The 16,080-nt window shown below is 41.3% G+C and overlaps 2 protein-coding genes across 4 annotated transcripts in view; both read right to left on the bottom strand.

Annotated features, from left to right (window-relative positions):
* Window positions 1-2,148: 2,148 nt before the first annotated feature.
* On the bottom strand, window positions 2,149-7,887 carry LOC149044713 (sulfotransferase 1B1-like). 2 transcript variants are annotated; one of them, XM_089207295.1, is made up of 5 exons: window positions 7,757-7,887; window positions 7,188-7,392; window positions 4,681-5,046; window positions 3,924-4,018; window positions 2,149-3,708 (listed from the first exon to the last, which is right to left on the bottom strand). In XM_089207295.1, the coding sequence occupies exons 2-5, from the start codon at window positions 7,369-7,371 to the stop codon at window positions 3,433-3,435; spliced, it is 921 nt and encodes a 306-aa protein (XP_089063421.1). In that variant the 5' UTR covers window positions 7,372-7,392; window positions 7,757-7,887; the 3' UTR covers window positions 2,149-3,432. The 2 variants fall into 2 exon arrangements, with proteins under 2 accessions (XP_089063421.1, XP_089063422.1); XM_089207296.1 differs by having other exon boundaries at window positions 4,816-5,046.
* An 847-nt stretch (window positions 7,888-8,734) lies between these two features.
* The window catches only part of LOC149044709 (sulfotransferase 1B1-like), a 32,923-nt gene continuing 25,577 nt past the window's right edge, over window positions 8,735-16,080 (bottom strand). For both annotated transcript variants that reach the window (XM_089207299.1, XM_089207298.1), the window contains exons 3-5: window positions 10,082-10,447; window positions 9,328-9,422; window positions 8,735-9,112 (exon numbers count right to left, since the gene is read on the bottom strand). In XM_089207299.1, coding sequence (XP_089063425.1) covers window positions 8,837-9,112; window positions 9,328-9,422; window positions 10,082-10,447 — 737 coding nt within the window. In that variant the 3' untranslated portion in view covers window positions 8,735-8,836. The remainder of the gene's footprint in view (window positions 9,113-9,327; window positions 9,423-10,081; window positions 10,448-16,080) is intronic.

Here is a 16,080-nt window from a genome sequence, read left to right as displayed (position 1 = left end):
CATATATAGGGGCCCTGTTTTCTTTCTAAACCCCAAGTAAAGTGAAAAAATTCCCCCACCCCTGGGACAAACCATGTTAAATAATGTCCCAACCAACCTTCAGACCCTGCTCTGAGTGCTGCATGCCCCACACAGCCACTCTCCCTCTGGCACGTTCTCCTTAGTTAGTCCCGCACAGGAAAAGTGAAACCATTTGATTTTGCAATTTTTCCCGTCGCACCCAATCATTTCCTCTGTCATATTTGGCTTTCCACAGATGCATAAGATGTCATGATCATCTGATGATTCTGCATCTTTAGAATATTTACTTCATCTTTATCGATTTCAAAACTATAATAAATAACTCTTGAGCTCTCAGTTTAATTAGAAAAAAATATAAATCAACACAATACCTTAATGTCGTCCATCTTGAATCCGCCTAAAGCACATGGGTGCGACTCACTCGCCTCAGTCCTCGCTCGTCCACGAATGTCAAAACCTTACTAATCCCCCACCCCACGGGCAAAACTGATGCAACAAAAAACAACAAATCCCCCACCCCCTCGGACACAAAAAAGTGCCAAAACCCGTAGTTACCCCCATCAATGCCCCATACTTCCCCGGGGTGGGGGGGGTGGGGGTTTCAATTGACAGGTGCATAAACCATTTCGAGAGTTACTACATCACGGGCGACGAGCGGGGGAAGAATAGCAGTTATGAAAAATGAAATACGAGTGGTCAGCGGGGAAACAAGTTTAATACCTCATGTAGAGACATATCAATTATAGTTGCGGAAAACAAAGGTCTTGTCAAGCCGAAACGTTAACAGTGTACTCTGCTAAATGAAATGTTAAGCAATATTTCAAAAGTGCTGATTGCACATATATCTTTTACAACTGTAATAAACAATGGAGGCATCGGAAAAGGCATCGGTGGCACCCAGAAAGGCACCAAAAAGAATTATATTTACGTTTTGTAACTTGCTGTGTGGCGTTCATGACGAAAAAAAGAAAACCAAAACCGTGGCCCCCAAATAATTCTACCACTTTGCCCCAAAAAATGTTCAAATTTTTCGCAACTTCGCCTGTTCCTTTCGTAAGTCTGGTCAAGCGTTTATGGTCATTGGCTCCCGTATAGCCACTAACTATGGCTTATAAATACAGGCGTTTAGTATTAACTTGTAAAACTCCCTGAGGAAGTCTACGACAGTTAGAGGAAACGCGTCGGAGACTAAAAAAACTTTACAACTACTGTTCGCAGTGCTGCTCTCTGGTTTAGTTTTAAACATTTTTTAAAAAAATTAGGTGCGATAGCTGAGGCCAGTTTTTTCCATGTAAGTTGTCTGGGTGCAGTACCTTTCGCGGGAACGTTTACACAACATTTCACTTGCAGATCGTTTCGGACGTTAAGTTTTCATCCCGAGGGCATTTGTTAAATTGAATCAGAAAAAACACTTCGAACAGAAAACAGAATTATTTTAACGTCTAGATCTTTTAAAAAAGGTCTCCGTAAGCGAGTGGCCTTGATTATAAATATTTAAGCATGGTAAACACATTAACCTTAAATTGGCTGTTTCTCGAAGCTCAGTGTTTTCCTACTTGCCTTTTTTTCACGTGAAATGGGTGCAATTGAATATATACAATAAACGATAAAAGAACTACAGCTGATGGAAATTTTAAATTTCTTATCTTAGGCTGTGGATACAAACTTATAAATGACTCTAAAAATATAGAAATCGAGAACGAAATTTTTGTAGGTAGCTTTTCATTTTTCCGAAATTGACAATCGAGAAAAGAGATGTTGCATATAGTGTAGCGTATGGCATTGTTCCACGTCCAAAATATGAGTGAGAAGTGAAAAAAATCAACAGAGATTTTAGATATATGAAAATTCACACATTTGCACTGCGGTGGAAAGATGAAATTAGAAGATCCTCGCAGCTAAGAACACTACTGAAACGAGTAGTTGTAAGTAGGACCTGAAAAAAATTTCAGGCCCGTACGGGATTTGAACCCATGACCTCTGCGATACCGGTGCAGCGCTCTACCAATTGAGCTAACAAGCCAACTGGGAGCTGGTCAATGAATTGGGTACAAATAAACATCCGAGTGAATGGAGATTTTAGATATATGAAAATTCACACATTTGCACTGCGGTGGAAAGATGAAATTAGAATCAACAGAGATTTATTTACTGACCCAACAATATATGTAAACTCAGCTGCGTAGCCAAAACAATCCCCAACGACGCACCTGTTACATGAATACGAGACTGACAGGCGCTACAGCGTGACTTCTTACGTTCTATTCTATGTCTATTATTATGAATGTCTATTCATAATTGTCTAGTACCCAGACTAAACCTACTTTGACATTGCAATGACATCAATAAACAAGGACAGATTAGATTCTGATACTGTCATTGTTTACCTTTGGCACAAGCACTCCATCACGATGTGTTTGTTTTGTTGTTAAGCTGTATCCCACCATCTGGTCTGTCAATTCACCAATTTTACACTCCCGTCCACCGAAAGCGACGAATAAAAGTCCGTCTTCATCTGTGTTCCCTTTTTCCGACTACGCCGAAGACTTGAGGAGATGGTATGGATTTTGGTGGGAACGAAGGGGGGGGGGGGAATCAGTCGTCACTAACAGAGTATAAAGAGATGGGACTAAAGAAGGTTGACTGCCAATTAACTGTCAGTAAGGGGGGGAGGGTGGGAGGTCATAAGAATATCAAAGAGCCTGGGGGGGATTGGGTTGATTTTATCGTGACACGACCAAAATCCTCCCAGCCCTCCCTCCCTTGGTGATAGAAAATGAACTGGTCTTTTATCTACATCGGTATTCTGATACCAGTGATATTCCGTCGGCTGAATTCGTAGCGAACAGTTTCGGACTGTACCCTCCAGCGTTTTACATGCCAGGAGCCTTCGTAGCTCTCAGTGGAGTTGAAGTTCTTCTCGTTCTGTTTGTAAAACAAGATCATCAAGATCCTGGAGAAGCTGCCATGGGAGGAGGAAAAATGTACTGTTGTTTGACGTCCGCGGCCAAAGATTTCTTCTCATAAGCTTTAGGGGATGGGTAGGGTGGAGATTTTCCTCCTTTCTCCCCAATAACCTCTTTCCCCCCCCCCCCCCTCCCCACCCTCTACGTTTTCGTAGTCTCGTGTCCAGACTCTCCATGGCCAAGCGATTGTAAAGTCCGACTTTTCAGTTGCAGTTAAATGGTAGGAGATCTGGGAACGAGATTAACGTTTTCGCTTTCTCTCCTCGTACAAACTTTAGGTCACTCTACCACACCCATATTACTCTTCATCCGTGCCCCTTTCACAGAAAAGAGATTGCTTTGCTTAGCTACGCAATAGCTTGAAGAATTGCGAAAAAAAGCACTACATTACTAAAATGCATTTCACAAGGAATCGATTTTCAAGTTGAAAACCAATCAATGTTTGTTATTCTGTGTCAAAATGCAGTCCAGTCCCGTTCAATTTCGTCAAGAACGTTTCTTCAAATTGCTTGTTTAATTCTTCACTGAAGACGCTCTTCCAGTCTCCAATCTGACCCTTGCGAAGCAAGTTTGGTTTTGTAGCATATGCCGAAATGACATAAGAGTTGGAGTTTTTCTTCATTTCCGCAAACGTACACTGGTGGGCGATTTTGCGGATCATTTCATCTGAAAGTGGCTTCTCGAGAAATTCGCTGATTAGTCGAACGTTACCACAAAGATCCTGAAAGGTAAATGGGTTTTTATAGAAATCAATACAAGTTTAGACTTGTGCAACTACTCACTATTTATTTACAGGGGTTTACGGTTGCACAGTATTCGCTCCCTTACTGATAACAGTCTCGGATTCGCGTTATAATGGTCGGACTAGTGAAGGTTGATCTTATGTGTTTGTAGTCCAACTAAAACAAATATGAGTAAAGCATGAAAATAGCTGACCTTCTTTAAATCTTCATATTTGAGAAATAAGACGTGAGGTTCATCTCTGTGTTTCCACCAGGGCAACACGTGATCAGACCAAAAGCCACATGAATCTGCAGGAAATGATTCAAATTTACAATCATTTCATTTGATCACAGATATCTAACGGTTTATGGAAGTTTCACCCCATTGGAAGTTCGCTCTCCTACCTTCCCTTGCGAGTTCGCCCCCTGAAGTGACACAGGCTAGGTTTGCACCTACCTTTTCCAGCTCGCCTCTAAACCTTTCAAGATAATTTTTGTTTTATCAGCCGAGTTGATAATGTAAATTGGCCACCGTAAAGAGTTTCAAAGCTGACGTTTCGCGCGTTAGCCCTTTGTCAGAGCGAATGGCAAATGGCTTGTCTTTTACTCTGACGAAGGGCTAACGCGCGAAACGTGAGCTTTGAAACTCTTTACGGTGGCCAATTTACATTATCAACTCAGTTGATAAAAACAAATAAACTTTCTTGTTATATACTACCAAACCGAAGCAGCCCCACAATTTCTTTAGAAACTAAATCGTTCAACACGTTCCCTTAAGGCAGAAAGCATTGATTTGCTGTCGAAATCACCGTACCTTTGAAAGATTTGGTGGCAAACTGATAAAGGTGGGAGCGAGCTTGTTTTTACTCAAGTGGCGAACTTGCAGAGATAGTAGGAGGCGAGCTCGCAATGCCGTCAAACTTCCGCTTAGCTTACAGCGAAAACTATTTCCAACGAATAAAAATCCTTACTTTTGCCCTCAAGAAACAACTTTACAAAGAACTCCCACGTCCCTTTAAAGTAACTGCTAGGGCCAAAGCTTAGGACGAAGTGATAATATGAAACAGCAACGTCTCTTGGATTTCTTGCCACGTAAATATACTTGCTTCTTTTGCTCTCCTCTTTACTCTTTGGAATCACATGATAAGGAAGATGTGACTTAATTAAGCGGGGACTGGGCCGAGAAGTCACGGAGACCTTCTGCTCGTCTGACTCGTCTCCGGGCCTATCGAAGAGCTGACTTGTTTCCAAAAAGGAATAGCGACTTTCCACCCTTTCTTCGCTGATTTGTCCATCGTTGAGTATTTGCCAGACAATCTCTTGCACCCAGGTTGTTCCTGAAAAAAAGGAAAAGATAGATCTCGTTGTCCGCAGTTTGCATTTCTTGCACGCACTAATTTGGTCAGTTGTAAACATGAGCTACTCTGTCAATTATACGGAGTGATTTGGTTTGCTGTAAAAATTACGCTGGTTTACGTGCTCTCCTATGGACCTTTTAAGCTATGAGGTCACGTGGTTTAAAATGGCTAAACAGTAAGACATGGTTTGATGCTTCTCTGGTTTACAGATTTAATGAATGTAAGCGAGGAAGTTACAATCCATAGACCCAACGTTTCGACACTCCTGTCTAGTGCCTTCATCAGGGGTGATCTAAACGCTCCAACAAGAGGTTCTTTTCTATGATCGCTAATTAGCTGCCTGTTTAACTGACGAGGTGTAAATAGGCGTCAGGAAGCAAGCCGCTATCGACACGATTTAAAGGCCTCCAAACAAAGGCGCTAGTGGTAACGCCGATTAGTGGTGATAATTTTAGAATTATCCCACCCAATTGTATCGTTGGTTAGCCATGTGTGCTCCGATAAAGCAGAATTTTCCTTTTTGCAAAAGATAACCGCTTTTTGATGCTCTTTCAAACGTGTACCAAACTGACGTTTGACCTGTCCGATGTATTCGTTGTCACAGTCATTGCAAGGAATAGAATAAATGGCGTCGGTTCGTTGTTCTTTCGTGACAAGATCCTTAGGTTTGGCGCAAATATGCCCCAAAGTCTAGAAAGGTTTTTGAGCAACTTTGACGTTGTGGCTTTTCAAAATTCTCTTGATGGGTTCCGTAACACCCTGAATGTAAGGAATAACAGCAAAACCAGTTGCTGGTTCCCTTTAATCAAGAGAGTTACTAGTTGTAACTGGTTTTTGGCAGTTACGGAGAAAAGCTTTTGTAGAGCCATTTGCCTTTAGGGCATAAGAAACATATTTTCTCTCCCCAGCCTTCGAATCGAGTGAAGATGGTAAACAGTTAGCCCTCCTGAGTAAAGTTTTGGCTACAGATTTTTTATGGCAAATAGGGTGATGAGAATCGAAAGCGAGGTATTTGTCGGTGTAGGTAGGTTTACAGTAGACGCTTGTGTCTAAATTACCCTAAACCCCTCTGGACACATTTAAATCAAGAAAGGATAAATGTCTATCCTTGTCACGCTCGAGGGCGGATTGGATCGACGGCTCTACTGAATTAAAATGCGATAGGAGGCGCTCCGCTTCAATTCCGAATACCGCAGAAATAACATCATCGACATATCGTTTCCAGAAAAAGGGTTTAACCGGCGAAGTGGCTAAGGCCCTTTGTTCCACGTCTCCATTACCAGGTTGGCAATGACAGCAGAGACGGGTGAACCCATAGCTGTACCAAAAACTTGTTGATAGTAGGTTATTATATAACAGGTATCCGTGGCACCAATACAGTTTATTTTTGGTTACATTTATTCGCAAAACACACATAATCTACCACAAAATACCTGTGAGTGAGGTAATTCGACATTTTCGTTCTTTGCCACATTAATATTCTTCTCTCCTTTTGTAAGAATGTAGACATCACTCACAATGTTTCAAGTAATCCACCCACCCTACAAAAAAGTAACTCTTGCATGCATAGCATGCCTATGTTTTGAAATAGGTGTATGCCCTTGGCCAGACTTGAGCGCACTATTTCAGTATACTAATCCGACACCCGTAGTATCACTACACTTGATTCCAAGGATCCAGTACCATCCAGGTATCCCAGTTACCCCGCTCACAGGGTCTAGTTAATCGTAAAGCTGATTCCCTCGTTCGAGCGAAGGGCTAACTTTCGAAACGGCAGCTCTATAAACTCTTTACGATGGCCAATCGACATTATGAACTCAGTTGATAAAACCAAATTATTCTGTTATGCCCCTCACTGACGCAGCTCTTAAATTTCTATAGAAACTTACCCCTCCTGAGAAACTTAATATGGCTGCGACTGTTGTCAGTTTCACGCACTTATTCGGTCAGTAACGGAAATTGGTTTTCGTTGTACGCATTTCTTCGCTAAGTTTTAAACATATGCGAACTTCTCACCCATGACTGCGAAAGATTGCATGCATAATTGTTGGCTGCGTAGAGATTTTACCTCGTTAAATTTGCCACAATTAACGTGATCCAATCTCGATCTATAGCCTTACCTGATTTTGGAAAACTAACCACATAAATATCCTCTGATCGGGTTTCAAAACGACTCAAGTCCCTCTCAAAGTCTTTATCAATGTTGGGCGCATAAAATGATAATCGTACGCCATGAATCAAAGCTTGTCGTGGTGCAAAGAACTCTCCTTCCTTTTCTTGAATGACTGTGAAATGTTCCGACATCGTCGGGGAGATACTACACCACTGGCGACGAGAGGAGGAAGGAAAAAAGACCGAAATACGATTAAGTGGTCAGCAGTGAAACAACTTTAATGCTTCACTAATACAGACAGATCATTGGTAGTTGCAGAAAACAAACGTGTTGTAACGCTGAACAGTACACTCCGTCAAATAAAATGTTAAGCAATTTTCAAAAGTGCACAACAAGTTACATAACGTAAATACACAACAAGTTACATAACGTAAATATCATTCTTGTTGATGCCTTTCCCGGTGTCATCGATGCCTTCCCAATGCCTCCGTTGATTAATTTCACAATGAATAATATGGTGCTAGTCAAAGCTTTTAGAAAATTGCTTAACTTTTTAATTAGTGAGGTGTAACTTACATTTCGGCCTCACAACGCTATTGTTTAGTTACGAAACGTGAATAGAATTCTTCTTGGCGCCTTTCCGGATGTCACCGATGACTTTTCAGATGCCTCTATTGTATATTACGTCAGTAAAAGATATATGTAACGTGTGCACTGTTGCACAACACTTACGTACGCTCCTTCTTTTGTTTTTCTCGTGACCGCTGTAAAAGTAGTCACGCAACACTCTCCCTCCTTAATGCGTTGAATGAGTTCTGCCACGTCTGCCTCTCCTGACGAAGCACGAAAGGAGTGGAGGAGGGGGGGAATGATGTTCTTATTTCATGGAGCAAGGTTTCGCACTGGCCGTAATTTTTTAATTTGTTACTTTATTATTTTATTTTATTAAGAGCCTTAGGGGGGGACTGGGTTGATCCTCCCAGCCCTCCCTCCCTTAGTGATAGAAAATGAACTGGTCTTTCATCTTTATCGGTATTCTGATACCAGTGATATTCCGTCGGCTGAATTCGTAGCGAGCAGTTTCGGACTGTACCCTCCAGCGTTTTACATGCCACGAGCCTTCGTAGCTCTCAGTGGAGTTGAAGTTCTTCTCGTTCTGTTTGTAAAACAAGATCATCAAGATCCTGAAGAAGCTGCCATAGGAGAAACACTATTGGTGGCGGAAAAATGTACTGTTGTTTGACGTCCGCGGCCAAAGATTTCTTCTCATAAGCTTTAGGGGATGGGTAGGGTGGAGATTTTCCTCCTTTCTCCCCAATAACCTCTTCCCCCCCCCCTCCCCACCCTCTACGTTTTCGTAGTCTCGTATCCAGACTCTCCACGGCCAAGTGGTTGTAAAGTCCGACTTTTCAGTTGCAGTTAAATGGTAGGATCTGGGAATGAGATTAACGTTTTCGCTTTCTCTCCTCGTACAAACTTTAGGTCACTCTACCACACCCATATTACTTTTCATCCGTGCCCGTCTGAAGCTTCACAGAAAAGAGATTGCTTTGCTTAGCTACGCAATAGCTTGAGGAATTGCAAATAAAAGCACTACATTACTAAAATGAATTTTACAAGGAATCGATTTTCAAGTTGAAAACCAATCAATGTTCGTTATTCTGTGTCAAAATGCAGTCCTGTCCCGTTCAATTTCGTCAAGAACGTTTCTTCAAATTGCTTGTTTAATTCTTCACTGAAGACGCTCTTCCAGTCTCCAATCTGACCCTTGCGAAGCAAGTTTGGTTTTGTAGCATATGCCGAAATGACATAAGAGTTGGAGTTTTTCTTCATTTCCGCAAACGTACACTGGTGGGCGATTTTGCGGATCATTTCATCTGAAAGTGGCTTCTCGAGAAATTCGCTGATTAGTCGAACGTTACCACAAAGATCCTGAAAGGTAAATGGGTTTTTATGGAAATCATTACAAGTTTAGACTTGTGCAACTACTCACTATTTATTTACAGGGGTTTACTGTTGCACAGTATTCGCTCCCTTACTGATAACAGTCTCGGATTCGCGTTATAATGGTCGGACTAGTGAAGGTTGATCTTATGTGTTTGTAGTCCAACTAAAACAAAGATGAGTAAAGCATGAAAATAGCTGACCTTCTTTAAATCTTCATATTTGAGAAATAAGACGTGAGGTTCATCTCTGTGTTTCCACCAGGGCAACACGTGATCAGACCAAAAGCCATATGAATCTGCAGAAAATGATTCAAATTTACAATCGTTTCATTTAATCACAGATATCTAACGGTTTATGGAAGTTTCACCCCATTGGAAGTTCGCTCTCCTACCTTCCCTTGCGAGTTCGCCCCCTGAAGTGACACAGGTTTGCACCCACCTTTCCCAGCTCGCGCTTAGACCTTCCAAGATAATTTTTGTTTTATCAACCGAGTGGTATATAAATTGGCCACCGTAAAGAGTTTCAAAGCTGACGTTTGGCTCGTTAGCCCTTTGTTAGAGCAATCGCAATGGCAAATGGTTTGTCTTTTGCTCCGACGAAGGGCTAACGTGCGAAAAGTGAGCTTTGAAACTCTTTACGGTGGCCAATTTACATTATCAACTCAGTTGATAAAAACAAATAAACTTTCTTGTTATATACTACCATACCAAAGCAGCCCCACAATTTCTTTAGAAACTAAATCGTTCAACACGTTTCCTTAAGGCAGAAAGCATTGTTTTGCTGTCGAAATCATCATACCTTTGAAAGATTTGGGGGCGAACTGATAAAGGTGGGAGCGAACTTGTTTTTCCTCAAGTGGCGAACTTGCAGATACAGTAGGAGGCGAGCTCGCAATGCCGTAAAACTTCCGCTTAGCCTACAGCGAAAACCATTTCCAACAAATAAAATCCTTACTTTTGCCCTCAAGAAACAACTTTACAAAGAACTCCCACGTCCCTTTAAAGTAACTGCTAGGGCCAAAGTTAAGGACGAAGTGATAATATGAAACAGCAACGTCTCTTGGATTTCTTGCCACGTAAATATACTTGCTTCTTTTGCTCCCCTCTTTACTCTTTGGAATCACATGATAAGGAAGATGTGACTTAATTAAGCGGGGACTGGCCCGAGAAGTCACGGAGACCTTCTTCTCGTCTGACTCCTCTCCAGGCCTATCGAAGAGCTGACTTTTTTCCAAAAAGGGATAGCGACTTTCCACCCTTTCTTCGCTGATTTTTCCATCGTTAAGTATTTGCCAGACAATCTCTTGCACCCAGGTTGTTCCTGAAAAAAAGGAAAAGATAGATCTCGTTGTCCGCAGTTTGCATTTCTTGCACGCACTAATTTGGTCAGTTGTAAACATGAGCTACTCTGTCAATTATACGGAGTGATTTGGTTTGCTGTAAAAATTACGCTGGTTTACGTGCTCTCCTATGGACCTTTTAAGCTATGAGGTCACGTGGTTTAAAATGGCTAAACAGTAAGACATGGTTTGATGCTTCTCTGGTTTACAGATTTAATGAATGTAAGCGAAGAAGTTACAATCCATAGACCCAACGTTTCGACACTCCTGTCTAGTGCCTTCATCAGGGGTGATCTAAACGCTCCAACAAGAGGTTCTTTTCTATGATCGCTAATTAGCTGCCTTTTTAACTGACGAGGTGTAAATAGGCGTCAGGAAGCAAGCCGCTATCGACACGATTTAAAGGCCTCCAAACAAAGGCGCTAGTGGTAACGCCGATTAGTGGTGATAATTTTAGAATTATCCCACCCAATTGTATCGTTGGTTAGCCATGTGTGCTCCGATAAAGCTGAATTTTCCTTTTTGCAAAAGATAACCGCTTTTTGATGCTCTTTCAAACGTGTACCAAACTGACGTTTGACCTGTCCGATGTATTTGTTGTCACAGTCATTGCAAGGAATAGAATAAATGGCGTCGGTTCGTTGTTCTTTCGTGACAGGATCCTTAAGTTTGGCGCAAATATGCCCCAAAGTCTAGAAAGGTTTTTGAGCAACTTTAACGTTGTGGCTTTTCAAAATTCTCTTGATGGGTTCCGTAACACCCTGAATGTAAGGAATAACAGCAAAACCAGTTGCTGGTTTCCTTTAATCAAGAGAGTTACTAGTTGTAACTGGTTTTTGGCAGTTACGGATAAAGGCTTTTCTATAGCCATTTGCCTTTAGGGCATAAGAAACATATTTTCTCCCCTCAGCCTTCGAATCGAGAGAAGATGGTAAACAGTTAGCCCTCCTGAGTAAAGTTTTGGCTACAGACTTTTTATGGCAAATAGGGTGGTGAGAATCGAAAGCGAGGTATTTGTCGGTGTAGGTAGGTTTACAGTAGACACTTGTCTCTAAATTACCCTGAACCCCTCTGGAAACATTTAAATCAAGAAAGGGCAAATGTCTATCCTTATCACGCTCGAGGGTGGATTGGATCGACGGCTCTACTGAATTAAAATGCGATAGGAGGCTCTCCGCTTCAATTCCGAATACCGCAGAAATAACATCATCGACATATCGTTTCCAGAAAAAGGGTTTAACCAGCGAAGTGGCTAAGGCTCTTTGTTCCACGTCTCCATTACCAGGTTGGCAATGACAGCAGAGACGGGCGAACCCATAGCTCTACCAAAAACTTGTTGATAGTAGGTGTCGTTATATACAAATAGCGTGGTTTCGAGGCAAAAAGACAGCAGATGAATAATATCCTCCACAGGCAAATAAGTTCTTTGTCCTAAGGAAGCATCTTCTCTGAGTCTCTCCTCCGCAACCTTAACGGCAAGATCAACTGGGATTTTAGCGAAGAGCGAAACAACGGCGAAAGATACTAATTCTCCACAAGCGTTAAGAGTCTTATCTCTTATGAAATCCTCAAATTCGCAGGAATTTTTGATAGTGTAATCAGTATTCCGAACAACAGGCGACAAAATTTTCGCAAGAGAGCCAGAAATTGCGTAAGTCGAAGAATTATCAAAAGAAACAATGGGTATCAAAGGAATTACCGGTTAATACATTTAAGTAAACCATACAAACGTGGACATAAGCCGTCACAAAAAGGTAGCTAATTAGTGACCATATGAAAGGACCTCTTGTTTGCAGCGTTTAGATCACCCCTGATGAAGGCACTAGACAGGAGTGTCGAAACGTTTGGTATATGAATTGTAACTCCTTCGGTTACATTCATTAAATCTGTATACCAGAGAAGCATCAAACCATGTCTTATTGTCCACCTGGTTGCCGTGTCAACTTTAATATATTTTAAATGTAAAATATATTAAAGTTCACATGGCAACCAAACAATGATTAAAAAATAGCATGTGTTGTGGACATCTTATGGACAAAATTCCGTTTTCTTTTGCCGAAATTTTCCCTAGTCATAAATACCTCAGCACTTAAAAGACTACACTGTGAAAGAAATCGGCAACAAAGAGGAGCAAACTGGCCAATCGAAAGGATTGATCTATAGCCTTATCTGATTTTGGAAAACTGATCACCTAGATATCGTCTGATCGGGTTTAAAAACGACTCAAATCCCTCTGAAATATTCCTATCAATGCTGGACGCCTTCCCTGTGGTAGCCCAGTCATAAAATGCCTTTTTTTTTTTGTCGTCTTTTTACTGGGATACCTGTGGTAGCCCAGTCATAAAATGCCTTTGTTTTTTTGTCGTCTTTTTTTTGTTTTGTTTTTTTTGTTTTTTTCCTCCGCCACAAAATGGAAAAATTGCGCAATAGTACCCAGAGGTCATTGGGCCCTCAACACCATGACAACTAACTGTGATCCAATGAGGTGTTCACATGCTGATCACGCGTGCTATCTTGATGATGATTGACGTTGTCATGCACGGACAGGGCCGGGTCACATGACGAACACGAGATTTTTGCCCATAAAACTATTTTGTCAGTCGTTTTGTATTTCAACGTAATTGGATTACGATCATCTGGAGCATTATGGGGCAAACGCTCAAAATACTTATAGACGCATACGCAAGTCGTATTGTTCGCGGCCAATCCACACAAAAAGATGTTATTGAGCGGTAATTTTGGATCGGACAGAATCGCGAACGCTTGAAAGCCATGAAAGCATTGAATGCCTTGTATGTCTTGTATGCCAAGTATGCCAATGTCTCCAGTTTCTGGCGATTTCTGCCGTTTTAATCTTGCTTTACCATCACTGTTATTCACGTCATCTACTTTTATTACATTGGTAAAATCTGTACAGACATCACACCAACCAACTCGCACGCAAAGTGAGAAGACTATGTTGAAGGCTTGAAATTATATTACGATCGATTTTCATCAAGAAATGGGCCAGGAATTTTCCACAATAGTGCAAATAATCGTGAAGGCGGATCGCAGAAAAGCGATTGCGTGACGCTCGGTAAGCTGTAAGATGACATGTTATTATATACCAGACGTAAAAACTCTTCAGATTCGTAGTCTGCATTTTGTACCCACTCTGCAGTCTATATTTTGTATCCGGTCTGCAGTCTGCTGTCTGCATTTTGTACTAACAGGTATCCGTGGCACCAATACAGTTTATTTTTGGTTACATTTATTCGTAAAACACACATAATCTACCACAAAATACCTGTGAGTGAGGTAATTCGACATTTTTGTTCTTTCCCACATTAATATTCTTCTCTCCTTTTGTAAGAATGTAGACATCACTCACAATGTTTCAAGTAATCCACCCACCCTACAAAAAAGTAACTCTTGCATGCATAGCATGCTTATGTTTTGAAATAGGTGTATGTCCCTGGCCAGACTTGAGCGCACTATTTCAGTAAACTAGTCTGACACCCGTAGTATCACTACACTTGATTCCAAGGATCCGATACCATCCAGGTATCCCAGTTACCCTGCTCACAGGGTCTAGTTACTGGGATACCTGTGGTAGCCCAGTCTTAAAATGCCTTTGTTTTTTTGTCGTTTTTTTTTTTTTTTCCTCCGCCACAAAATGGAAAAATTGCGCAATAGTACCCAGAGGTCATTGGGCCCTCAACACCATGACAACTAACTGTGATCCAATGAGGTGTTCACATGCTGATCACGCGTGCTATCTTGATGATGATTGACGTTGTAATGCACGGACAGGGCCGGGTCACATGACGAACACGAGATTTTTGCCCATAAAACTATTTTGTCAGTCGTTTTGTATTTCAATGTAATTGGATTACGATCATCTGGAGCATTATGGGGCAAACGCTCAAAATACTTATAGATGCATACACAAGTCGTATTGTTCGCGGCCAATCCACACAAAAAAATGTTATTGAGCGGTAACCGTGAGACTGAAGAACAAAATTCAAATGGATGCAAACTGCTTGTGAAGAAAGACGCCATGTTGGATTCACTTGATGCCAGGGAACGTAGCTACGATAACAGTGCGAATGGTATTAATTTCACGATCAGAAAGGTGAATCTTATGTTTGCTTTCATTGCAGTTGTATGGATATTCTTTTTTAATAAATACATGATCCAAAATCCCGTGTTTTTTGTGTATAATGTTATTATGTCAAGTATTGTTTACGCAATTGTCTTGTCACAGGCGACCCAAGGTCACGTCTCGAGAAAGAGCCAACGATTAATTCACGAACGCGCCACGCGTTGTGTGACTCAGAGTAAGTTATTCTAGGAACCGTTGAAAATTTGAACACGTTATCAGGAATAGTATAGGGAACGAAATATGGTCGATTTACAACGATAAGTATTTCGAAATATGAAGATTTTTCTCGTAAAATCAATAAAACTTACTCATACCCTGTGTATCCGTTGTAGTTTCTGGCGATTGTTGCCGTTTTAAGCTTGCTTTACCATCACTATTATTCACGTCATCTACTTTTATTACACTGGTAAAGTCTGTACAGACATCACACCAACCAACTCGCGCGCAAAGTAAGAAGACTATGTTGAAGGCTTGAAATAATATTACGATCGATTTTCATCAAGAAATGGGCCAGGAATTTTCCACAATTGTGCAAATTATCGTGAAGGCTGATCGCGGAAAAGCGATTGCGTGACGCTCGGTAAGCTGTAAGATGACATGTTATTATATACCAGACGTAAAAACTCTTCAGATTCTCAGTCTGCATATTTTACCCACTCTGCAGTCTATATTTTGTATCCGGTCTGCAGTCTGCTGTCTACATTTTGTACTAACAGGTATCCGTGGCACAAATACAGTTTATTTTTGGTTACATTTATTCGTACAACACACATAATCTACCACAAAATACCTGTGTGTGAGGTAATTCGACATTTTCATTCTTTCCCGCGTTAATAATCTTCTTTCCTTTTGTAAGAACGTAGACCACTTACAATGTTTCAAGTAATCCAGCCACCCTAGAAAAAATAACTCTTGCATGCATAGCATGCCTATGTTTTGAGACAGGTGTATGCCCTTGGCCAGACTTGAGCTCACTATTTCAGTATACTAGTCCGACACGCGTAGTATCACTACACTTGATTCCACGGATCCAGTACCATCCAGGTATCCCAGTTACCCTGCTCACAGGGTCTAGTTTTTTTACTGGGATACCTGTGGTAGCCCAGTCATAAAATGCCTTTGTTTTTACTGGGATACCTGTGGTAGCCCAGTCATAAAATGCCTTTGTTTTTACTGGGATACCTGTGGTAGCCCAGTCTTAAAATGCCTTTGTTTTTTTGTCGTTTTTTTTTTTTTTTCCTCCGCCACAAAATGGAAAAATTGCGCAATAGTACCCAGAGGTCATTGGGCCCTCAACACCATGACAACTAACTGTGATCCAATGAGGTGTTCACATGCTGATCACGCGTGCTATCTTGATGATGATTGACGTTGTAATGCACGGACAGGGCCGGGTCACATGACGAACACGAGATTTTTGCCCATAAAACTATTTTGTCAGTCGTTTTGTATTTCAATGTAATTGGATTA

The sequence above is a fragment of the Pocillopora damicornis genome, chromosome 5, assembly GCF_964200805.1.
Source record: "Pocillopora damicornis chromosome 5, jaPocDami1.2, whole genome shotgun sequence".
In the NCBI taxonomy this organism is placed as follows: Eukaryota; Metazoa; Cnidaria; class Anthozoa; order Scleractinia; family Pocilloporidae; genus Pocillopora; species Pocillopora damicornis.
Note: the sequence above shows the minus strand (reverse complement) of the source record. Positions and strands in the feature narration are given on the sequence as shown.

What these genes read in the sequence shown, in the direction of transcription:
- LOC149044713 (XM_089207295.1), bottom strand. Translation starts at nt 7,371, where the DNA reads ATGTCGGAACATTTCACAGTCATTCAAGAAAAGGAAGGAGAGTTCTTT. An exon ending in GTTGTTTCTTGAGGGCAAAA is followed by an intron (nt 4,019 to 4,680) that starts GTAAGGATTTTT and finishes CATTTCCTGCAG; the next exon opens with ATTCATGTGGCTTTTGGTCT. An exon ending in AATATGAAGATTTAAAGAAG is followed by an intron (nt 3,709 to 3,923) that starts GTCAGCTATTTT and finishes TTTACCTTTCAG; the next exon opens with GATCTTTGTGGTAACGTTCG.